Below are 25,249 nucleotides of genomic sequence, written 5' to 3'. Positions count from 1 at the left end.
AAATGAAGTGAATGAGGGGAAAGGAACACTTGTAAAACAGTTTGAGGATTTAAAAAGAGCAATACCACAAGAATGGGGTGAAAGAATTAGAAAAAATATGATGAGAACATGACTCAAAAAGAATGGGAGAAAATTTTTTTATTTGGTTACGATGTTAAAGGTTGCAATATGACTGTTTTTAATTTATGTATAACAATTGCAAAGAATGTAATATGGCAAAGAAGGAATATTTTTTTACATTTTGAAAAAAGAAAATTAGATGTATGGATTTTATTTAAAAACAAATAGAAATATCATTCAGGTTATTACGGGAATATTTCTTAATAAATGACAAAGAAAGTGACTTTATAGAAATGTTTGTAGCAGAAAATACAATGTTAGAGTTTAAGTTGTATATAACTAATGAACCTTATTGTAAAATGTAACCGATATTAATTGGAAGTTGATTTTATTTGAGATTAATGTTGAGATTAATTACTCCTTATTTATGACCATTGTTATATGAGGAAAAGAAAACCTTAAAACCCATTTTATTTAATTTCTTATGTTCTGTATCAAAGATGTGTCTTTTGCCAGAAGATTATCTGTTGCTTTTCTCTTTTCATTTTAGCCACAAGTTTGCTTCTTTTAATCGAATTTAGTAACCCATTAATATTCAAAGTAATAACTCTATATGCCTGTTTTTGCATATTCTATAATCAGATGTTATTACGGAGATCACAGTGACCGGAACATGAAAAACACAAACATGAATATCTTGAACCACATAAAAAATGTAAAAAAAAAACATAATGAAAAAGGTCTTCAAACCTTAAAGTCTAAAATAACTTCTTAATGTGAGGGGAAAGTCTTCCTTCTCTAAAGGGCCCCTTCTCCTTGCTGTGCCTATTGCACAAAAAAATTTAACAAATATATTCAGCACCCATATCTGGCAAAAACATATTCTTGGATTTCTGGCTAGGTTTTCAAGTTAAATGTTTCTAATTACAGCAAGGGATTTTAGGTGTGTAAATTAGAATCCCTTTATGTCTTCCTACCAGTATGTTACTCAGTGACTCGAGTTTTGGTGTGGTTTAATCGTTCATCTTGTGACGTTGGTCAGTTCGGTTAAATACCATTCTTCCTTCAAATTATTTAAATGTCCATTATCGGTTAATCAAGTCAAGAATTTTTACCAGCCTCTCAGAGTTCTTTGTTAGGATCTGTCAGATTTTACCCTTCTTTCAAATGGAGCTAGTGTTGTCCCATGGAAATTAACATAGCTTTTCCCTGATGTTCGCTTGATGTTTTTCCTTACTTTTCTTTGATGTCACTCCAACCTTTTGCCAAAGTCTTTGTTTCACTTTCCCAGAGATTCCTAAAATTGTTTCTTCACTGTTTATCAGGCCTTTTTCTTTCAGATCTCTTGATGCCTCGTCATTGAAATGTACATGACCGCCCTGTTTTCCAGAAAGATTTTAAGTTTCGCCGGCGGTGGTGTTTGAAACTTAATCCCCTTTTCTTTCAGAATTTTTCTATACGGGACTATAAAACATGTACGAACAGAGAGAGATATCTGCCATATCCCTTTGAAGTCGGCAGAGAGTACTTCAGGACTGTTCTGTGGAACGTCCCAAACTCGTTACTTGTCAGCAGGAATTTTTTTAGGCCAGACTTTTTGTCACCGAGTGACCTAAATTGCCCCGGAAATTGAAACCAGATCATTTTCATGGAATGTTGAACGAAATGTTTATCTCCAGCATATATGTTACACGCAGATGAACCTGTCTCATACAGCTGCCATTGCACGGCCCAAAGACACTTTGTAGAGAGCAATTTAGCACAACTGCCTCTAGGAGTCACCAATGGAAATAAAACAAACACACACAAGAAATGTGCATACGCCAGGCATGAAGTTGGGTGGATCTGCACACATTCCCACATTAATTTCATCATTAGTAAAGCAAAGATTTTAGGTTTGTGTGTTGATACACGAGGCCCCAGGTTCATTGTTTTGTATTCCAGGAAGAATACCACTGCTGATCTAGGCTGTGCGTCAGCAGGTGGTTTTGGTCAGAGTGCCCGGTGACACTGTTGGATTTTAAGGTCCAATTCATCAAGTAACAGCGCCATTTTAATAATCGTTTCCATCAAGTCTTGGATATTATTCCCTTCGCTTCCTTCCGGTATGCCAAAAATCAGAATATTATTGCTACGGGAGCGTGTTTCTAGATTTTACAGTTTCTCTTGTAAATTTTCTTGAATTTGGATGATTTGAGCATTTCTTTCATCTCAGCAACGTTCTTCTTAAATTCTCCAACTCGCTGCTCCGCTTCATTGACCTTTTCTGCCGTTGTGTTAAGGTCCGTAATGAGGCCATAAAGTTTTTGATAGACTTCTTATTTAAAGTTACTTAGTTCCATTTTCACGTCTTTTGCGAGAGAATCTTGGAAGGTGGTTAAATCGGATTTTATATCCATCCGGAAAGTTTTGATGTCTGTATGTATTGCTGCACTGCAAGCTGACAGGACACATCAGCTATCCCGTCTCTCTCAGATTTTTCATCTGTGGATTTCCATTTTTTTTCAGGTTTCAATGTTTGTTTTGTCTTAGCCTTTTTGTTTTTGTCCCCCTCCATGTTATATAAATATGGTTTAGGTTATCATATATGATGTAAAAAGAGGGATTAATGCCTGTGTGTATGGTAGTGCTCTTTCTAGGCTGCTACACTGTCGACACCATACCAGAAACCATCCCATGTGTCTCTGAAGCTGCCCAGAATGAGTGAAACTGAAGACACTGATTATGTCTACGGTTTCTCTCCAGTGTGAATCCTCTCATGTGTTTTCAGGGTTCCTGAGTGAGTAAACCTTTTGCTGCACTGTGAACACTTGTACGGTTTTTCTCCAGTGTGAATCCTCTGGTGCCGTTTCAACTCTGCTCCAAGCACACATACTCTCTCACACCGAGAGATCTTCATGTGTTTATTACAATGTGATAAGTGGCTGAAACTCTTTCCACAATGAGAACATGTGAATGGACTCTCTCCAGTGTGGATCCTCATGTGTTTATTAAGATATGATGATTGGCTGAAACTCTTCCCACACTGAGCGCATGTGAATGGTTTTTCTATCGTGTGGGTCATCATGTGTCTACAAAGCGATGATGATATCATGAAACTCTTCCCACACTGAGTGCATGTGAATGGTTTCTCTCCAGTGTGAATCATCATGTGTAGATTAAGGTGTGATGATTGGCTGAAACTCTTCCCACACTGAGTGCAAGTGAATGGTTTCTCTCTAGTGTGGATCCTCATGTGTTTATTAAGGTATGATGATTGGCTGAAACTCTTCCCACACTGAGTGCATGTGAATGGTTTTTCTATCGTGTGGGTCATCATGTGTCTACAAAGCGATGATGATATCCTGAAACTCTTCCCACACTGAGTGCATGTGAATGGTTTCTCTCCAGTGTGAATCATCATGTGTTGATTAAGGTGTGATGAGTGGATGAAATTCTTCCCACACAGAGTGCAAGTGAATGGTTTCTCTCCAGTGTGGATCCTCATGTGTAGATTAAGGGATGATGATTGGCGGAAACTCTTCCCACACTGAGTGCATGTGAATGGTTTCTCTCCAGTGTGGATCCTCATGTGTAGATAAAGGTTTGATGATTGGTTGAAACTCTTCCCACACTGAGTGCATGTGAATGGTTTCTCTCCAGTGTGGATCCTCATGTGTAGATTAAGGGATGATGATTGGCTGAAACTCTTCCCACACAGAGTACATATGAATGGTTTTTCTCCGGTGTGGATCTTCATGTGTCTATAAAGCGATGATGATTTGCTGAAACTCTTCCCACACTGAGTACATGTGAATGGTTTCTCTCCTATGTGGATCATCATGTGTTCATTAAGGTATGATGATTGGCTGAAACTCTTCCCACACTGAGTGCATGTGAATGGTTTCTCTCCAGTGTGAATCATCATGTGAATCTTCAGTTTGCTTTTGCTTGACAAACTCTTTCCACACTGAGTGCAGGTAAAACAACTCTTGTCTCTCGCTTTTAAAATACCATCAGTCTCTAAATGAGTTTTGTCTTCAATTTTGACATGATGTTCCTCCTCTTTACTCCTCTCATACTCTTTAATTAGGTCTGAAATAAAAAAGTTCAGTTTTTAGTAAATCATTAAAACTCTCATTGAATCACCTTAATTTTGATGCAGATTAAATGTAAAAACAGCAGACCATATTTAGATTGATCTTTTCATTTCAACCTCCTGGGGTTCATTACACACAAACACATTTAAGCAGATTCTTAAATGATTAATACCAGATCATTTTGGTCATATTGATGAGACATAAATTTGAAAACTGTAAATGGCCAGTTTTTTTTTTTTTGTTGTATATACTTGTAATCACAACAAAGCAACATGTTTTTGTAAAACTTGTAAAGCAGATAGGGAATGCTTTCTTATTCTGTGCCTGACTGGTAAACCTGTCAGGAAAAAAACAGCTGAATCTCTGTGAATATTTGCCTTACAGACACATCTGCATAAAGCCTTATATCTGCACCTTTAAATGACAAATGTTCTCTGGTTTAGTAATCTGCATGTAAGAAATGTAATGCAGAATTCTAACACTTTGAACTACATAGCCTTGTGTGAAAATGTTTTTCCCCATTAAAACCACTTTAATTTATCACACTGGCTTCAAGTTTTCTGGCCACACCCAGACCTGATTACTACCACACATTCACAATCAAGAAATCTTCTAATTAGGACCTTTCTGACATAGTGAAGTAGACCAAAACAGCCTCAAAAGCTAGACATCATTCCAAAATCTAAAGACCTTTAAACACAAACAAGAAAGAAAATACATGTGTCAAGAGTAAAAAATAAATAAATAGAGTGAACTCAAATGCAGAAAAAAACAAGTCTTTATTGAGGAGTGAGTCCTGGAAAAAGCAAATATCAAAGTAAACAAGCGGTTGGGTGAGCGCTGAGGAATTGCCATGGGGAAAAAAAAACAGACACTGGCTCACCAGTAGTCCTGAAAACAAATACAGGGTAAGTAAAAAAATAATTTGTCCACAAACAATTGAAAACATTCTCACAAACATGAAGGGAAATGATGTGGTATAAACAGGAAAAAGAGAAACGAGAGCTCCTTTGACTGCAAATAAAAGCAGATGACGAAATAATCTGTAACCCAAAACAGGAGGAGAGAACAAACACGTGACATACGGTGACAGTACCCCTCCTATAAGAACACCCCCTGGCATTCCCTTAAGACTCACTATGGACCTGATGAAACTGATCAATGAGTAAGCGGTCCAGAAAATTCAGAGCCGGAATCCAACATCTGTCCTCTGGACTTCCTGTCTACTTGATATTGATAACTTATCTACCTATCCTCCTCACATCCAGAAGCCAGTGCACTGTGTATGTAAGTGCACCCTAAACCAGCCTGGGAGGCAGAGGAGCAGAGGTTAAGGGCTGCAAGGGGGAGAGAAGAATTGGTTTATTTAAGAATACATTCATAAATATTCCTAGCAAATGTAATAAATGTTGGAGACACTTGTTACATAAACGCAATAAATCGCACTTCTGCAGCAATTATTTGAGAGTCCACAAGAAGATCTGCGCTTGAGCAGCAAATATTTGGGGGGCGTGCAAGAAAGTTTTGTGCATGAGCAGAGGAAATCGGTGCACAAGCAAAGAGATTTGGATACAAGCTTGCAGGCTATTACATAAATGCGATCTTAACTTGTAATACTGCGCTTGCGACATTTGCCACTGAAATATCGTTAGACGTGTAAAAAAAAAAGGCCTGCCGCCACAGCTGGTAAAAATCCTACAAGAAACAGTGGATCTTGAAAAAAAATGGATGAATGTTTTTAAACTTGGAGCTTAATTTAAGTTGTACCAACACTGGACTGAGCACCTTGATAATGGTAAATGGTCCAATGAATTTGGGTCCCAATTTATGGGAGGAAAGTCTGAGAGCAAAGTCTTTGGAAGACAACCAGACTTTCTGACCACACATGTATAGAGGGGGCAGACGCTTTAGTCTTATTGCCAGCCCTTTTCTGGTGATACTCCACGTCTAGAGGCATCTCTGAATGAATGAATGCATGAAGGAACAATGTCATCTGGTTCTTGGGAAGAGAGTACACTTTTTTCACAAGGCCACCATTTTAAAGAACGACAGCTAGGCTGGGGTGAGAAAAAAAACTTAAGTATAGGATCAGCACAGTAAACATTGCAACAACATGCTGTGGACTACAAACCTCCAGCTGTTGCTGCGATTTCAAAATGCAAATGGTGTAAACATCACTTTAATATCATTCAGTTCAGTTTAATTTAAACAATTAAAAGCAGGTTAGGTATCAAACTAAATTACAATCTCTTTAAAAATAATACGCGTCCTATTTGCGTAATAAGTGTCCTCCTAGGATTCAGTTCATGGCACCAGGTAAACACAGTGGGGACCATTCCTTGCTTCAGCCTATGTAACCGGGTGAACATAAAACATTGCAGTCCTCTGTAGCACACCCCTCGTGTTGTCTGTATTAGTGTAGTCCCGGTACTGAAGTTTTAAAAACATTCATTTCCCGCTAACATTTAAGTGCCACTGAGTGTGCTTTTAAACAGTGCTGATTTGGCATAGTGTTCACTGGTGACCACCAAAAATGGCTGTGATTAAGATATACAGCTAGGTACACAATGTTCCTGTGTGACTCCAGGGGATACTTCCCTTTTTTTCCCAAAGCAGCCTCGATTTTGCTTTTAAAATGGCAGCCTCGTGAAATCAGTCTGCAGAGGGGGCTGGTAGCCTAAGCAGCACTGAAAGGGAGACAAGCCCATAGGCAAGATGGGAAGGAAGTTATATGCATATTTGACCATGGTTAATCTGAAACTCCAAGATAATGGCAACGCAACGCAATGCAACGCAGATTCGGTTCAGAAGCCGCTTGTCTGAAAGAGTATTGAACGGGCTAATGAAAGCAATGAATTGGCAGCTTAAGCCAGCAAACGCCATCCTTTTTAAGCTGAAGAGACTTTTAAACAGCTAAGGGACAGTCATTATGGCAACGGAGTATAGCACTTCCGTTCCCCTCCTCGGGGAACGAAGGGTTACTTCTGTAACCTCGAACGTTCCCCTTCGGTTGGGGAACTCCAGTGCTATAAGTGGATTTGATGTTAAAATTCACATCTTAATGTTAAAATTTGATGTTACTTAACCGTGGCGGAATAAGCATATGGGATCGCCAGAGGGGATCACACATAGCCGGCACCTATACCCAAAAATGCGGGCTGACCAGTGGGCAGAGCTAACGTAGTGGGCCAGCAAGTGACTCCTCCGCTGAGTCAGTGCTGGGGGCCTCGGGCGAATCTGCAGGGCTCACCGAACGGGGAACTTTTACTGACAGACGGGAAGGTGCACATCTCTCAGTGTTAGGGAAAAAAGGCACCGCAAGCGTGTTACAACACCCCACCGAGTTGTTTCCTCAATCACCAAGGGTTACCTAATACCCTTGAGGAAACCGGCTCCACTCGCAAATTGTAAAACCTTGCAAATGTGTTGGGTGTCGTCTATAAATGTCTGTTAAAGAGGCGCCGCGTGCATGCGCCCAATAGGATGCAATGCTCCGAGTGGAGTGCGCACGCACTCCAGGGGACGCGGCTGACCTCTGCTCAAATAAGCACATTGTTAGAAATTTATTACTTATTAATTGTAGCTCTTTCATTTCTTTCTATGAATGTAGCTGTGTTATGCCCATGTATGTTATATAGTTGTGTCATGTTTATGTATGTAATTTAGCTGTGTCATGTTCATGTATGTACGTCAAGAGGGGCCAGGGTCTGTGGTGCCAAGGCCAGATAATACAGAACGTAAAGGACCACACCCGGCCAATTCCTAGAACACCAGTTGTTTACACATGTGTATAAAAGTAGTTGGAAGGAAAGAGTTGTTGTTGAAGATGGCCTGAACATACGTGAGGGACACCTCCAACCCGGAGCTCTGTATCTATCGAATTATTCAATTGTATTCATTAAATGGCTAATACTTTTGCATTAAAGAAAACCTCTCCTGACTCTCATTGAACACGCAGGGAAATGGCTAATGCCATCAAAAAATCCCAACAAAATGAAATGGCCTCCACAATCCAGTGGGATAATCTTTGTTTGCACACAGCACTTCCCTGCTGCCGTCTGCCATAACAGACAAAGAGCTGCTCAGAGGATCTAAAGTACTGAGTACGGTCTACATAAATGCGCAGGGTGCGAACTGGACAGAGTAAGGAAAGGGCCGGGTCTGCCTCCTCCGGGGGCAGCGCTTGCAGGGTAACTACCTGATCTCTAAGGGAGTGGTAGGAACCTTGGGCACATAACCCGGGCGGGGTCTCAGGATAACATGAGAAAAATCCGGCCCGAATTCCAGGCACGAGTCACTGACCGAAAATGCCTCCAGGTCCCCAACCCTCTTAATGGAGGCCAACGTGACCAGCAGAGCTGTCTTCAAGGACAGAAATCTTAAGGATACTGAATCGAGTGGCTTGAAGGGATCTGAACGCAGGCTCGTGAGGACGAGGGAGAGATCCCAAGAGGGCATGAGAGGGGGGCGAGTTGGATTAATTCGCCTAGCACCTCTGAGGAACCGGATGATGAAGTTATGCTTTCCCACGGTGCCGCCAGCCACCGCGTCGTGGAGAGCGGAGATGGTGGCAACGTAAACCTTGAGAGTGGAGGGCGACAGCCTGCTATCCAGCTTCTCTTGAAGGAAAGAGAGCACAACACTGATCTGGCAAGTTCGGGGATCTTCTCTGCGAGAGACACACCATTCAGTGAATAGACTCCACTTCAGGGCGTATGGGGCCGCAGACGGCAGGTTACCCAAGTCTTCCTCTCGTCTAGGGACCACACGTGGAGGTTCCAGAGATCGGGGGAAGAGTGCCAGATGGTGCCCTGTCCCTAAGAAAGTAGATCCTCTCTTAAAGGGATCTGCCAGGGGAGGGCTGTCGCGAGGAGGGAGAGCTCTGATATCCATGTCCGGTTGGGCCAGAGGGGCTCAACTAGCAGAACCTGCTCCTCGTCCTCCCTGACCTTGCATAATAGCTGCGCGAATAGGCTCACTGGGGGAAACGCATACTTGCGTGTGCCCCAAGGCCAGCTGTGGGCCAGTGGATCCATGCCGAGAGTGCCCTCGGTCAGGGAATAGAACAATTGGCAATGAGCGTTCTCGGAGGAGACAAACAGACCGATCTGGGCCTCCCCGAATCGCGCCCATATCAGCTGAACAGACTTGGGGTGGAGTCTACATTCTCCAGAGTGAATCTGCTGCCGTGAGAGCGCATCGGCTGCACGGTTGAGCATACCTGGGATGTGAATGGCACGCAGCGATTTCAGCCGTGGGTGACTCCAGAGGAGCAGACGGCGGGCGAGCTAAGACATGCGGCGAGAGCGCATACCCCCCATGCGGTTAATATACGCTGCCGCTGCCGTACTGTCCATCCTGACCAGCACGTGTTGCTGTTCCAACACTGGAGAAAAACGGTGGAGAGCAAGGAACACTGCCAACAGCTCTAGGCGATTAATATGCCAATGCAGCTGGGCACCTTTCCACAGGCCCGCAGCTGCATGCCTGCAACACACAGCTCCCTAGCCTGTGTTGGAAGCATCTGTTGAGACAACAACATGACTGGACTCCTGCCCCAGAGGCACACCGGCCTGCAGGAACGAGGGGTCGTTCCAGAGGCTGTGGGTGCGGCGACACAGCGAAGTAACAGAGGCTGGGTGTGTGCCCGCATGCCATGCGCGTCTTGGAACTCGATCTAGAAGCCAGTGTTGAAGTGGTCTCATATGGAGCAGTCCGAGCAGCGGATGTCATATGCCCCAGGAGCCTCTGAAAGTATTTCAGTGGGACCACTACTTTGCTGTCGAGCTCCCTCAGACAGTTCAGCAACAGGCGAGCGCGCTTTCCTGAGAGGCGCGCTACCATGGTGACCGAGTCCAGCTCCATCCCGAAAAAGAGATCCTCTGCACCGGGGCGAGTTTGCTCTTTTCCCAGTTGACCTGCAACCCCAATAGGCGAAGATGCCGGAGCACCTCGTCTCTGTGCATAGTCAATTGCTCCCGTGAGTGGGCTAAAATCAGCCAGCGTCGAGATAATGGAGTATGCGGATGCCCACAAGCCGAAGGGGCACTAAGGCATCCTCCGCGAGTTTGAAGACCCGCGGAGACAGAGAGAGCCCGAAGGGGAGGACCTTGTATTGCCATGCTTGACCTTCGAACGCAAACCACAGGAACTGACGGTGGCACGGAAGAAAAGAGACATGAAAATACGCGTCCTTCAGGTCTATAGCTGCAAACCAATCCTGAGGACGAACGCATTGGAGGACGCGCTTCTGCGTGAGCATTCTAAACGATAGCTTGCGAAGGCAGCGGTTCAAAACGCGCAGATCTAATATTGGCCGTGACCCACCGCTCTTTTTGGGTACGATGAAGTACGGGCTGTAAAACCCGCTCTCCATCTCGGCTGGAGGAACTGGCTCGATTGCACCCTTCGCCAGGAGGATTGACCCTGGTGAAATACACGCCCGTGAACTTGGGAGGCCGTTTCGAGAACTGAAGCTTGTAGCCGAGTCTGATCGTGCGTATGAGCCACCGCGAGGGGCAGGCCTGCGCTAACCAGGCAGGCAGAGCTGACGTACGCTGACGTACCAACGGAGGGGCAGCGCGGAGCGGGTGTGCTGATACGGGGACCGCGAGGGTCCCAAAGAAGAGCTGGAGGAGAGCGATTCGCTCTGGCTCCGCACCCTGACTCTGGAAAGGGGGCTTGGGGGCTGGGAGAAGGGAGACAGCCCCCCCCCCAGCACCCGTGAGCTGCTGGTGGAGCACGTAGACCCTTTGAGCTGAGAGGCGGCGCGTCCCAGACTGGCAGGGCTTGCAGAGCTCGTGAGCCACTGGCGGAGCGCACCGAACCTGCGAGCTAGAGAGCACAGTGTCTCAGACTGGCAGATTTCGGGCTGTCAAGTGCCCTTTCATTTCATGGCAGTAAAAGGTGCCGTTGGAAATGGGACCCCGCCCTCCAGTGGGGAAAGAGCAAGTTCCCTCTTCTCCGGATGACCTGTCCCAGGGACGCTACGTGGTCCGTTGCCGGACTTAGCGGCGTTCTGGGCAGGGGGGGCTGCCTGCTTCCGAGGTGCTCGACATGCTCGCCTCGCCTGAGGCGTGTGCGGGGGTGGTGCAGCTCTCGTAGGCGGGCGCCTTCGGGTATGGATGGCACGGCGGGTGGAGCGGGCTTACGGACCCGCCGATAAGACATCACCCATCAGACTGCTCTCTCACCGCCTTGAATTCCTGGGTGAAATCGCAGACAGTGTCGCCGACCAGCTTGGGATATGGGCAAGTCAAGAAAGTGGACTTTGTCAACTTTGCACATATCAGCCAAGTTTTAGTCAGTTATTGGCGCTCCTGGACCACTAGTGTGGACATCGTCCTCCCCAAAGAACACGCAGCGGACTTTGTAGTCCGAAGAGCTTAGTCGGCTGCGGTGCGAAGCTCATATGCCTGGGTTAGACCCACCCTTGTGCAGCTCGGCCAGCGCCTGCGCTTGGTAGTGCTGATAGATGGCTATTGCATGCAAGGCGGAAGCAGCCTGGTCCGCAGCTTTGTAAGCTCTAGCTCCGAGGGAGCAGAAAACTTACAGGCTTTGGATGGGAGACGAGGCGGACCCCGCCAAGAAGAGGCGCCGCGTGGATTAACCGACATCGCACACTCAACCTGAGGAATCGCCACATACCCCCTGGCCGCTCCACCATCAAGAGTGGCGAGGGTGGAGGGACACGCAGCACGAGCAGAAAAAAAAAGTGCCCTTCAAGTCCGCGTGAGCCTACTGTGCATCTCCTGGAAGAAGGGAACGCCCCGCTAGTCGGTCCGGCTGTTGAGCTGGGGGATAAACCATCTCCAACCCACAGCCGAAGCAGCCCGGGAAAGCATGGCTAACATGTTAGTTTCAGGATCCGCTTTGACAGAGCTCACCTGCCTGAAGGGGGCGAACGGGTCTGGATCATCATCGGACAATGAAAGCCCACCCTCCGATGCCGCCATGGATGTCTGGTCTCCGGTGTCATCGAGCGTAAGGGCTACCATCAGTTAGACAGATCGCTTCCCTAGCCTGAAGCTTAGATGGAGCGCTTGGAGGAGCGAGAGGTCCGCGGGCCAGTGGGCGACGGATTATCTCTCGTTGAACCCTCAGATCTGCCCGAGTGCCCGCTGCAAAGCAGGGGACAACTGGGGTGGTTTGCCCTTTTGCAAAGGCTAGCCGCGATCTTTACTGCGCAACAGTCATAGCATCGCATTGACGACACGAACTGCCCACGAGCAGCGCATTAACATGCTGGAGCATGTAACGCAGTGCCCGTGCCCATCATCCGAGGACAGAAACCCACAGCATCCAGAAACGCACAGTCGGAACGCCATCCTGAAAAGGACGTGCTGCACGACTGTGTTGCTCTTTTAGGAAAACTTGCAACAATACGCACCGCTCTGGAGGACTAGACCCAAAGGGACGCCAGGCAAGGGAGAAACCCAGCTCGACTGTCTGCAGCTGCGTGGACTCGCTCTGGAACGGGAGACACTCGTTCACTCGACATCGCTGTAGCTCAGCAAGAGTACCCCTCTGAACTCGATCAGAAAAGTCTCTGAAGTGAAAAGGATGGCGTTTGCTGGCGCCAGGTGTGCTTATATGCTCAGTTAATTGGCAATGCAGCACACCTGCGCAAGCTTACGCTGCCAGTTCATTGCTTTCATTGGCCCGTTCAATACTCTTTCAGACAAGCGGCTTCTGAACCGAATCCTCCCATACATGGATTTTAACATCAAATCCACTTAATAGCACTGGAGTTCCCCAACCGAAGGGGAACAGACTGATATTAGGGGACATCTTATTTTGACATATTCTGGGAAAATGCTTTGAAATAAAAACAAAAAAAAAAAACCTCAATACACTTTGGGCAAATTTACTCCATTTTCGTTATATTCATAGCTGCGTTTTTTCCATTGGCCTCTATTATGACCAGAGCTTTACCTTAACTTTTTTAATCACCCGCCACTGTGGCTAGTTGTTTTCCAATGTTACTAGCCACTAAGCATTTTTACTAGCCACAATTTTGTTGTTGGGAAAATATATTTTATATGCATAAATTTGATGGTGACATGCTAAAATTACTTGATTTAAATTTTGTGTTATGTCCACATGCGTCCTCATTCATTTCACTTTTTGTGTGTCGAGTTTGAGTTTGCTCAATGAGCATGAGCAAAGGAGTCATGGTTTCATAGTGTTATACTGCAATTAGTTTTTATTTCACATGACTTTTTTAGAGCTCAAAATTAACGATGTACCAAATTTATCTCTATAACCACACGAAACAATAATTATTTCTTAGCCACAAATTTTTAATGTGTCAAAACAAGCAAAATATAGCTGTATACAATACTTTTTATTTAACAAAACATTTCTTAAAAAAGAAAGAAAAGCAGTTGACTTTTAAAAAATAACTATTGTCATGTATCAAAATTATGCATGGTAATCTGTTGTGGCTTTCGAATCTATGAAATAATAATAATTAAACCATTTTAACAAAAATAAAAGCAAATAAAACCGTAAGCAAATGAAAGCAGGTGAAACATACCATATGTTATAATGAAAGGATGATCACATGCCCACAGTTAACTTTAGGCCATTTAATAATCTGTTCAAAGTGAAAGCAACCAGTGCTGCTTACAAAAAGACACATTTTAAGCTCTTAAAAGCATCAGGACTGTGGGTGCATGTTCATCACTTTTTGTCTAGTTTATTTGAAAGAGAACCGATTGAACAGGGTTGCTTCACGATTCGGGAGCGCGCACGCGTTAAGCAGTTGCGCGCACGCGTTTTAAGCAGTCGCGCGCATCACATCAGCTGGTAGCGCGGGTGATCAACATCCTCTCATTCGGTATTCACTTGCTTTCTTCTGCTCGCATGATCACAATTATTTTACTTCTCGATTCTAAGATCACATTGGCACCCGTATTGGGGCATCCTTGTATGGCCGGACCCCGCTTTTAGGAAAACTACAATTTAAAAAATTATTTTCAACCAGCCAAAGTGGCTAGTGGGATTGTCTGTCTAACCCGCCAAAGCTGAAATCTACCCGCATTTGGAGGGTTGGCTGGTGTTAAAGGGTCACAAAACACCAAAACACATTTTTTGAGCTGTTGACAGTCGTATATGTGTCCCACACTGCTAAAAAACACTATTAGGACACCTATATTTCACTAAAAAGTGTAAATTGGTTGTTTTTGCGTTATTTCAAGCAATTTCGTACTTCCGGTTTGAAACAAATTTTTAAAGATTCGTCACGGTCATGACATAATAGCGTGTATTCCAGCGTGCAGACTGGGCGTCTGTGCCAGAGTGTGTCTTATTACGTCTTACAGTGGGATGCATTAATGCATGAGTAAGGCTTGGCTCAAATCAATCAGCGCGCTCTATTGTGCAACTTCATTAATATTCATTACTGTCACAGTGTTTAGACGACAGAGACGCCAAGTGTTGCTTTTATAGTTTGCTGCAGTTAAGTTTTGTTTTCATTTTCTCTCTGTGAGAGCTCATCTGGAGTCACGTGTGGATTAATAGTGTACGCGACGCTCGACAACAATAACTTACGTGTCTAAGGAGGATTATTGTTTACCTGAGAGCTGTTCTCATCTGCAAACGCTGAGATCCGGATTCGCTTGTAGTCTTCTCTTAATAAAGACGCGGCTCTAGTTGCTGGTGATTGTCCTGTCTCTACAGATTTGGTAAGTGAGCGACCAGTGCTCTTTGTTTATTCAGTTTGTTCGTATCGAACTAAGTTAACTATTGCACCAAGTGTAAACATGTTAGCACCACAACCAAACTTTTACCTCATGTAGGGTTTTTACGACATTTTGTGATCGGAATAACACACTTTCTGACGCTACCTGCCGTGTGCATCTAAGTTTCCGGGAAATGCGGAGGGTTTTTTTCTCTCATTCGCCGTGCGGTATCAAACATTGCATGAAAAATACACGCTTAGAGCAGATCCTCGAATCAAATATCTTGTTTGTCGCGAGGGGCATGAATGAATTCCCTGAATGAAAGAGCCAAACTGCAGTTAAAGTCCACCATTTAATAATTTGGCAAATAATTCGACTACAGATGTCCATGTAGGTTGAACACCATCACTTTCTCCTGTCTGTGTATTTTGACTCTGAAACTCGTGCGTGCCCAAATAGACACTCCCACACCCTCCCACTTTAGCTCCTCCGACACTCCCCCCTAAACAGAGCTGGACACGCCCACTTGTCTGACTTTTTCCAAAGTAGAGGTGTGAAAACACCCTGCTGAAACGAGGGGGTTTCATGGCCCTTTAAAGTAAAGCCCTGATTATAACAACAATTTTTTTTTATTGCAAAGCCATAACAGCATATAATCATGCATTTATGATTGTTGGTGTTTTCTGTGACGACAGTCAACATTGTTTAATTTGTCTCCACCCATGGGACGACAAAAAGGAAATGGGTGAGAGTATAAAGGAGGAGGAGGAGAGTTGAAGAGGGCAGCATTATGTGGTGTGTAGAAGAAAGAGAAGTTGACTGAACTGTAACAGAGACACCAGGTAGAGTTGAGCAGTGTAAACTTAACGACTCGCTGTGAGAAACAAAAAGCTAAAGTATGTATTGAAGCAACAGAGCAAAGACCGCTGTCTTGTTACTGAAGTGTTCGTGACGTCTGTGAACGAGTGCATAACCAAAGACTTCAGTGCAGTGTGTCCTAAACAAAATCAATTTACCGATTTATCTTGCTGACATGTAGTCAGCTGCAGAAAGCCTTCATTACGCAGTCGACAGTGTCAGAGATTCCTGTTAGGCACCCGTGACTGCTACTCACCAGCTGGGTTTGACGACGCCCTCAACCTTCACATCCACACCTCCACATTCACCATTCCCCTCTCATTTCCCTTGATTCCTCCGCTCCGTTGATAAGCAAAAGTTTTTGTTTTCTTTACCCTAATTCTCATTTTGCTTCTCTTGTTTTGTTTTCTCCTTGTACTATTTTTATCATTATTATTTTTCCCCATACTCAAATCTGATGAATCTGCTGGCCTGAAATCATTTGCATTTTTTTTCCTTTCACTTTCATTTGAGTTATAAGTGCTGAGGGTTTTGCGTTTCATTGTGATTATGGTTATATTGTTTGTTTTGGACTTCTGGTTGGAGCGGCACCATGTAAAGATGCAATCTGTTGAGGTCCTCACATGAAACTTAAAATTTCATTTAATATTGCTCTTATCCTAAATACTATTACCTTAAACCTACCTATACCGGAAAATAAGCGTTTATAAGTGTCGGAGTCTAGCTGGTTTGAGCGTAATTTAACTTAAATCAGAATGAGTAAAGGCCGAAGCAACTGTAGGGAAGCGGAATCCGTTACTAGCCTCCATGCTTATGCTAACCCCGAAGTGCAAGCTGCATCTACTCTCTTACTACTCTGGAAAAAGAATGTAGTATCGTGAAAAAGGAGTTGGCTCTGCTGAGAGACCGAAGCGTGGATCTTGAGGAGAGGTCTTGCCACTCATATCTCTGCATTACAGAAGTTACTGAAGGACGGGAGCATGGCAGACGCGTGACAAAATTTGTAGCCGGCCTCCTGAAAGATACCATAAACCTTGAAAAGACTCCACTTCTAGATTGGGCCACACTACACTCTACGCAGCAAACCAGTGGACGAAAAGAAACCGACACGCGCCTTTGTGAAAAGCCGCTACTTTTCTAAAAAAGAGGATATTTTGAAGAAAGCCATTGAAATGAAGGCAATCATGACAGTACACTTTCCTGTCAAAGACAATACAAATGTTAATGTCACTCTCTGTTTAACTTTAAAATTACCACTTTAGCACGTTTGTTGTTGTTATTTCTAGTTCTCAAGTATATTTAGTCAATAATGGGGAAGCTTTGTAGTAAAAAATTCAAGAGCTGTTCAAATGTTTTTTTTTTTTTTACGTGAGGTCCCATATGGTCAGCTAGTTAGCGCCCCATTCACACAGGGCTTCACTTTGAATGGGTGACATCAGGCGTTGGCGAACTGCATTACTGACTAGCTCAACTTTTCAAGCGCAGACGGAAGCGTCTACCAATCAGATCGTTGTATGCAAATACACCAGCTAGACAGTGGCCTATTGCTGACTGAATTTTATTAGCTGACGCTTCTATGACGATTGATACAGCCCCAACTTCAGACACACCTTCAGTCAAGCGTTGACGCTAAAACCCTGTGTGAATGGGGTGTAAGAATGGGAGTAGCTGTAAGTGTGTGCAAGTTAACATGCAAAGTTTCAATATTGTGTTGTTTCATGTTTATAAGTGTATGTGCGATCACCCCTTTTTTTCTTTCCTCTCTCCCCCACACATCCCCCCACATACAAAACCCACAGATACCTTTCGGATGCTTCTGATAAATGTTTTTGACAGCCCTCCATAAAGTAGGTGGAGTAAAGACAAACTTTACCAGTTGGAATGTGCGGGGGCTAAATCACTGAGTGAAACGAAATAAGGTGTTTGCATATCTTAATAAGTTAAAATCTGATATTGTATATTTACAGGAGACACATCTGTTAAAAAAAGACTATTCTAAACTTAATAGAGGAGGCTATACACAAATATATTATTCAAACTTCAATAGCACTACTATTACTGTACTCATACATAAGAATGTACAGTTTGTTATGGAGTCAAATGTGTTGGATAAAAATGACAAATACATAATAATCCAAACTTTTAACATGTCTGTGGTCCGGGCCAATGTGTATGCTCCTAATTGGGACAATGTACAATTTTTCAGTTATTTATTTTCAATTTCGCCTAGTCTCGACACACACAATTTAATTTTAGGAGGCAATTAAATTGTGTTTTGCACCCAATTTTGGACCGTTCTAGCTTTTTCGAGTGGGGCTGTGCAAACATATTGATATATCCAACTATAGTGATCATTTCTTTTAACGATAGTGTATCGATAGTCCAACCTGAAATATTGTGCCAAACAACCTCCTCCTCTGCTCCAGTAGATGTCGCTAACTCGCTACCAACAAAACGCTAAGTAGTACGGTATCAGAAGTAAGCAAGAGAGAGCATGGTGGAAAATATAAAGGCGCCGCCAGCTTTTAGAGCTGATGTGTGGCTGCACTTTGGCTTTAACACTATACCAGAGAACTGAATTAGACAAAAAATGCCATTTGCAAGCTTTGCAAATTTATCGTAAAATATTCAAGAAACACTACGAACTTGCGTTATCACTTAAAAAGGCACCACGTCGATGAATTAGCATCACTACATTCTCAACCGAAACCTCTTGATTCAAGGCAAACTACACTGGATAACATTAACAAGCTTCCTTCTACCTCAAATAATATTGCAGAGTTACTGAAAACTGCATAGGAGAAATGGAACATAAAATGGAAGGACCTGTTGTTGAAACAGCAGCAAGTTGACATATCAACTGTTTTAAACCATTCCTGAGCGCTGCGTTTGGTGTTTTTAGGTGCAAAGATGCTTAATGCGGGAGTGCCTCCTAAATCTGAGCATGTGGTGAACATTTTGCTGTGAAAACTGGTCGCACAACAACAATTTTATGCACTTGCACAAATAATCGCCAAATATATTTTAAGGTCGTATAAAATTTTGGGCGCGTATGCGACCAAAATGGTCGCAATTTCAAGTCCTGATTTTGGACACTTAAGTTTCTAATAGTTTTTTTAATAGTGTTCGTTTTATGTTTACTTGATGCTTTCAAATTTTTTTACTTACTTTAGTTTTATAAATTTTTTACTTTATTCATACGTGACTTTGGTGGCATATACATTTTAGTTAAGTGAATTCTCTTTTCAATCACACTTTGCAGTTCTAATGAATTGAAATAGATAGAAAATAAATTGGAATTTTATTTGTCTGCTGACTTTATCCAGTTGTCAATATAACATGACACACATACTAATACAAACTATTGCAAAATATCACAATAGTTATTGTATCGTATTATATCGGGATATATTGTATCGTGACCCATGTATCGAGATAAGTATCATATCGTGAGGCCCTTTCCAATACACAGTCCTATTTTCGAGAAATACATTAAGTCCGGCAGCACAATGTTTCAACTCCTTCTTTCAGACATATGGTGTAAGTGTCCTCTGGAGATTTAAATATCCATCATCCAAGCAATTTTCCTTCTATTCACCTGTGCATCAAACCTACTCCAGAATTCACAATTTTTCCTGGACAAGCAGTTACTTTCCTTAATGTCAGACAAAGAGTATGGTATTTTTGTTATTTCGGACAAAGAGTTTCCTTTTCCCTATTAATGATAGAGCACAGCAAATGTCCTTCCAATCCGATAAATTTGTGTATCTAGGTGTGATTGTAATCTTCATTAATTTTAGACATGGCATATACTGTATGCTGTACAATAAAAGTATGGGAAAAAACAGAAAAGATATATATATATATATATATATATATATATATATATATATATATATATATATATATATATATATGTATATATATATATATATATATATATATATATATATATATATATATATATATATATGTAGCGGCTACGTGGAGTAACAGCTGAGAGGCTAAACCAGAGACATGTTTTGTGACGCAAACATCAAATGTACACAAGGCGAGAAGTCGTTCCAATGTCATCACTCGTTTATTTTCCAATATAAAACATACCTTGATCTTTTGACATTGTAGACTTTGATTTGGGCTTTAAGTTTGATTTCATTTGAGTTTGATTGATCAACAAAGAGTACCGCGTCCCCATTCACCCCCCCTCTCTCTCCTTCCTAAGTTGTGAATGAACAGGTGCCACCTATAAGCGCACTACGTAACCCCGGTGACCCTCCACCACAATCACGTGACACGTTAATCATTTCATGTCAACTACAATATATATATATATATATATATATATATATATATATATATATATATATATATATATATATATATATATATATATGAATTGTTTTAAACTAAATATAGATTTTTATTTGGTTTACACATGTACTTGGTGAATTATTTCAAGGAATAAACTGCAATATTTTAAGAGTAAATAATTAAATGAAATAAAACCACATTATTTCATTTACCAGACACAAAAATATAACATTACACTGATTTAATAATTTTTTGTGTGCCACCACCTCTTCTGGCCACCCCTAAGAAGATTTTCTGGGGGTGCCACAGGTGAGTGTGACATGCAAATACAGGGATTTGTTTAATAATAATTTTAAAACGGCATTAGACAAAGCCAAACGAGACATGACGCGGTGGTCAACCCTTCCTTTATCTTTGGCTGGGAAGATCAATTCCATTAAAATGACAATACTACCAAGATTTCTGTTTCTATTTCAGACAGAACCTGTTTTTATTCCCAAGTCATTTTTCAAGGAGTTGAATAATTGTATTTCAACATTTCTGTGGGATAAGAAAATTCCTCGCATGAGAAAGGAATTCTTGGAGAAAAAAAAAGAAAAGAGGGTTGATCGGCAATGCAATATTTCTCATACTATTATTAGGCGGCCAATTTACACAAACTGATATTCTGGTAATAAAACATCTGTAATGATGAGGCCCCACTTTGGTTACTGATGGAACAGCACACGTCTAATCCAGTGTCTTTCTGTTCACTACTTTTTGCTTCGATTCCAGTGAGTAAACAATATTCTACAAATAACCTAGTTAATAATGGGTCACTCAGAATATGGTCACAATTCAGACCTCACTTTAATAATAAACAAGCATTGCCTTCTGCTCCCATTTTGTTAAATCCATTATTCCCTTAACTATTCTCTATAATAACTCAAGCACCTTAATTACACCATCCAAGGCTCTACAAAAAAAGTTTCATGAGGTTTGGCAGCCTTTCCTATCCCACATTGAACGCTCAGGGGTTACTATATCCTAAGTGAGAGTTTATCCCTAATTTACTAATTTGTTTTATTTTGATTGATTTATTAATTTAATTTATTTTTATTTTTCTCTTTTTCTTTATGGGGTATGAGTATGTCTGTAGCTATGTTCCATGGTAATTTGTTGTTCAATATGTGTGTTGTGGAAAAATTGAAGACTGAATATAAAATATTTGAATAATAAGAATGTAAGCAGTGCTAAATATAGTTTTTAGAATGAGTATTCATCCCATTAATCTAGTTACAGTACATGTCCCTGTCGAAGGTCTGTGAATTTAAGCTCAATATTCATTAAAGGACAAGCCATTCTAGTACATGACTCGTACACGACTTCTTTGTGTGACTGAAATGTAGGCAATAGCTATGTTTCCATCCAAATATGTGAATTAAATTTATTTGCAAAACTGGAATATTGCATAAAAATATGTATATAATATGTGTATATAAATCAGCTTTTCTATCCAATGAATCAAGGATGTCCATTCACACTCATTTTCATCATCATATGATAGGGCTGTATAATTAATCGAAAATCCGATTTCGGTTTTAGCTTCTAATAATTATGAAAATACATTAATCGAGATAAATGATTATTGCATCATATACAGCCCCCTTTCCAGTTGTACACATTTGTTGCTCTGCAAAGCTCGGTTCCACGTGAAAATGACTAAAAGCATGTGCTGTAATGTAACGTTTGCAGCATGGGATGCGCATCATTCATTGATGTACGTTCAAATCATGTTTTAAAAAAGCACAAACGAGACTGCATGCTTCTGTGTGTGTACGTGCTTAGCCTCGGAGACGAGCAGAGCACACACATCTAACGCCATCTTAATGCGAGCGCTTTAATGGTCAAATACATGCACACTTGTGTCAGAGTGCTGTGTTTAGTGATTATTCATATTAACCCTCATTTGTGTATTAAACAAACAAGTTGAGAATCAAAAGACACGTGAAAGAGAAACCATATCAGAGCCGCACTATTCTTAAAGTGACAGCGTGCGATATTCCTGCTGCCGCCTGAGAAAATCCCTCACTGCTCTTGACTGAAGGACTTTTGTAGCTGAAGTTATTTTCTTACAGTGAAGATGCTTAAAGATTATTTCATATTTTTATTCTATTGTATTTATTTTCATTTCCTCATTTACAAGGAGGAAAATAACTGTGCATTGTATACAGTTAAAGTCAGAATTATTAGCCCTTCTCAATTATTAATGACCCTTTAACCCCAATTTCTGTTTAATGGAAAGATTTATTTTCAACCCATTTTTAAACAATAGATTTAATATTTCATCTCTAATAACAGATTTCTTTTATCTTTCCTATGATGACAGTACATTTTATTTTACCAGATATTTTTCAAGATACTAGCATTCAGCTTGGAGTGACATTCAAAGGTTTATTTAGGGTATTTAGGCAAGTCATTGCAAAACAGTAGTTTCTTCTGCAGACAATCAAAAATGTATATTGCTCAAGAGGTCTAATAATATTGACCTTAAAATAGGTTTCAAAATATTAAAAACTGCTTTTATTCTAGCTGAAATAAAACAAATAAGCCTTTCTCCAGAAGAAAAAATATTATAGGAAATACTGTGAAAAATTCCTGAATTTGTTAAACATCATTTGGAATATATTTTTATATAAAAAAATTTGTACAGGAGGGTGAATAATGACTTCAACTGATAATCGTGATTACAATAATGACCAAAATAATCGTGATTATAATTTTTCCCATAATTGAGCTGCCCTATCATAAGATCTCATATAACAAACTTTTTTTAATGCTCATACTGGAATTTGTTCAGCAAAAGTGCTTGAGTAGTTTAGGTAGGTTTATCTTTTTTAATCGAAAAAAAAGTTTATCCTACTCAGTTATGCGCATGTTTTTATGCATATATTTCAAAAGTCATGTGCATCATGACATTTCCATCAACCCATTTATTAATTCACAGCAAAATCCTCAGAGTAAAATTTACTCAGTTCAGAGAATATTTGGTCCCTCTCTAAATAAAGCAAAATTTACTCAGCAGCAGAGTTAAAGTTAATGAGACAATGAAATGATTAATTAAGTGATGATTAAGCACTGATTATGAACACCTTTACTGTGCAAATTATGTGTAATTGATGGTTTATCATATCAGAAACCAAATTCAGTGTTTTTCAAGAAAATGGACCTCAGCTGTGGTGTTATATTAAAACACATTAAGCATCTGAATCACTTTAGAGACACAGACATCAATAATCAGCGTATCTATCTTAGCAGTTGTTAGTTATATTTATTTTTGGCTGCAGTGCATGTTAAGACAATCATACAACATTCATTTATAGTTCCCAGATTGCACTGTAGGGAAAAAAGACTTGCCATAGTTGAGAGGCATAAGCTGATTTCTTTTTGTCTGTTTGTTTTAGGTGTTTCAAATGTTCAATGTGTTTTATGATCTGATAACAGTATTGGTGAGCTCTATTTTTTATATACAGTGCTCCTTTTGTGTTAAAACATTATTTAAACAACTTAATAGGTCAAAACCAATTTTACTGATTTGACCAGCGACTAAAACACCAAAGAAACAATTATCCTGTGTGCAATTGCTCTCTTTATAAAATTTTTGCCACAATACACAATTTGGCAAACAAAGAGAAATTAACATTTTTTTGACATACTTTTAACCAGGGTCTTTCAGGTTTCACCAAGTAAAATGTAAGACTTTTAAAGACATTTTTAAGATCGTTATGACTGAATTTGAGTTATGACTCATAAAGGGCTAAAGAATTTTTCAAATGACCCAGATTGAAAATATTTTTGTTTGCCCTTTAAAAAAAATATTATAATTTAAAACATTTAATAATACAATAATAAATTGATCAAATTTTTAGACATTTCTTAGCAAAATATTTTAAATATTGTGTAAAAACAAGCAAGCTTTTTTCCAAAATAAACTTTCTTTAAAATAAAAAATGAACAACTTTTTAAAAGTTTTACAAACTATAATAAGCTAAATCTATGCACAACAGTCTGTCCAGGTTAGTGTCCTGAGCAGTAAACACATGAAGCACATTTAAACAAATGTTATTGTAAGAAAAATAATTAAAACATTATGATAGTTAAAATGGCCTTTTTAAATAAAAAGTTTAAAGACTTCTTATGGCCTAAAATTTTGATTTTAGAATTTAAGACCTCAGTGGAAACTCTGTTTAAACTCAATTGCCCTGGTATTTAGTTATTATAATATTGATGTTATTCTAACTCAGACACTATCTGTTAGAACTAGAAACAAGTTTAACCCCATAAAGAAGAATTGTGATCAACGTGACATATGCAAATGGAAAGTACTAAGCCAACACTATCACTGTAATAGCAGATATCTTCTATGAGAGATATCTGTAGGTCAAATATCCTCAGCTCAGTTTAACGCTTTACAAAAACAGCAGAACAAGAAAAGCAATAACCTCAAGAAGGTAGAGGAAATGGGAGACTAATAATACATAAAATAATGACAAAAGACATGAGAACAAGTAACAAAATAAACTCATTCCTGTCTTTCAATGAGTGCTTATGTGCATTCAGGAAAACTAGGCCGCACACTCAAGGCTGCAAGATGGATTTAATTTAGTATTCTTATTATTAAAATATATCTGATCAAATGACTGAGTTGGTCTTTGAGAATGGAAACTAACCTGTTTGTTTCTGCGGATCTTCCTGTTTGACTGTGAATGTTTCTTCAATCTTCACATCTTCACTCTCCTCTTTAATAAACGCCATCTTTATAACAGTGTGGAGATCAGTCAATTCAGCAGGAGATTTTCTCTGCGTTTGGACACTTTATCCTGTTTAAAATAAATAAAACAATGAACAGAAACAAAATAACTTCTCTTCAACACTTGCTTCAATGTTTTCTTTATATAAGAGTGATTAACAAAAATAAATCAGGTAAAAAGTTTCATAAAAAGACTTACTACACACTTTTCTGTTACTTTATTCGAACAACAGCCTTCGGTTACTGAGAATAAATAGTACTACTAAAATACTAAAATAGTTGTATAAAGGGTTAAAATATTATTTTTTTAACAGCAGTAACATAATATAACCCTATAACTTTAGCCGTATAAACCGTATAAAACCCTAAAACTTTAGAACTTTAACTTTAAATGGGTTTATAACTGTGTAAACGTTTTCAAACAAACCTTACTCCATTTGCATTACAGCGCTGAAGCGGCGCCGTCT

At 40.6% G+C, this 25,249-nt stretch overlaps 4 protein-coding genes and 1 long non-coding RNA gene across 12 annotated transcripts in view; 2 read left to right on the top strand and 3 right to left on the bottom strand.

The window, feature by feature from the left end:
• LOC796311 (zinc finger MYM-type protein 1) overlaps positions 1 to 25,249 on the bottom strand; it is an 854,498-nt gene that overhangs the window by 146,500 nt on the left and 682,749 nt on the right. The gene's annotated exons all lie outside the window — the stretch shown is intronic.
• LOC148682203 (uncharacterized) overlaps positions 1 to 25,249 on the top strand; it is a 429,467-nt gene that overhangs the window by 121,314 nt on the left and 282,904 nt on the right. The gene's annotated exons all lie outside the window — the stretch shown is intronic.
• The window catches only part of zgc:113135, a 1,020,739-nt gene that overhangs the window by 771,205 nt on the left and 224,285 nt on the right, over positions 1 to 25,249 (bottom strand). The gene's annotated exons all lie outside the window — the stretch shown is intronic.
• Positions 1 to 25,249, top strand: part of LOC101886882 (gastrula zinc finger protein XlCGF57.1-like) — a 513,813-nt gene that overhangs the window by 461,185 nt on the left and 27,379 nt on the right. The gene's annotated exons all lie outside the window — the stretch shown is intronic.
• On the bottom strand, positions 122 to 25,249 carry LOC110439424 (uncharacterized). 8 transcript variants are annotated; one of them, XM_087245867.1, is made up of 4 exons: positions 24,982 to 25,249; positions 24,703 to 24,852; positions 3,632 to 4,134; positions 432 to 3,547 (listed from the first exon to the last, which is right to left on the bottom strand). In XM_087245867.1, the coding sequence occupies exons 2-4, from the start codon at positions 24,785 to 24,787 to the stop codon at positions 2,789 to 2,791; spliced, it is 1,347 nt and encodes a 448-aa protein (XP_087101993.1). In that variant the 5' UTR covers positions 24,788 to 24,852; positions 24,982 to 25,249; the 3' UTR covers positions 432 to 2,788. The 8 variants fall into 8 exon arrangements, with proteins under 8 accessions (NP_001428717.1, XP_087101993.1, XP_087101991.1 ...); XM_087245865.1 differs by having other exon boundaries at positions 432 to 3,631; positions 3,716 to 4,134; XM_087245868.1 differs by having other exon boundaries at positions 25,210 to 25,249.

Source organism: Danio rerio, chromosome 4 (assembly GCF_052040795.2).
Source record: "Danio rerio strain M-AB ecotype USA chromosome 4, GRCz13ab, whole genome shotgun sequence".
Taxonomy (NCBI): domain Eukaryota; kingdom Metazoa; phylum Chordata; class Actinopteri; order Cypriniformes; family Danionidae; genus Danio; species Danio rerio.
This window is presented reverse-complemented; position numbering and strand designations above follow the sequence as displayed.

Excerpts from the sequence above, each read along its gene's own strand:
- LOC110439424 (NM_001441788.1), bottom strand. The coding sequence starts at position 24,787 with ATGGCGTTTATTAAAGAGGAGAGTGAAGATGTGAAGATTGAAGAAACA. Across the intron at positions 4,135-24,702 it reads AGATCCGCAGAAACAAACAG|ACCTAATTAAAGAGTATGAG; the intron begins GTTAGTTTCCAT and ends TTTTTATTTCAG.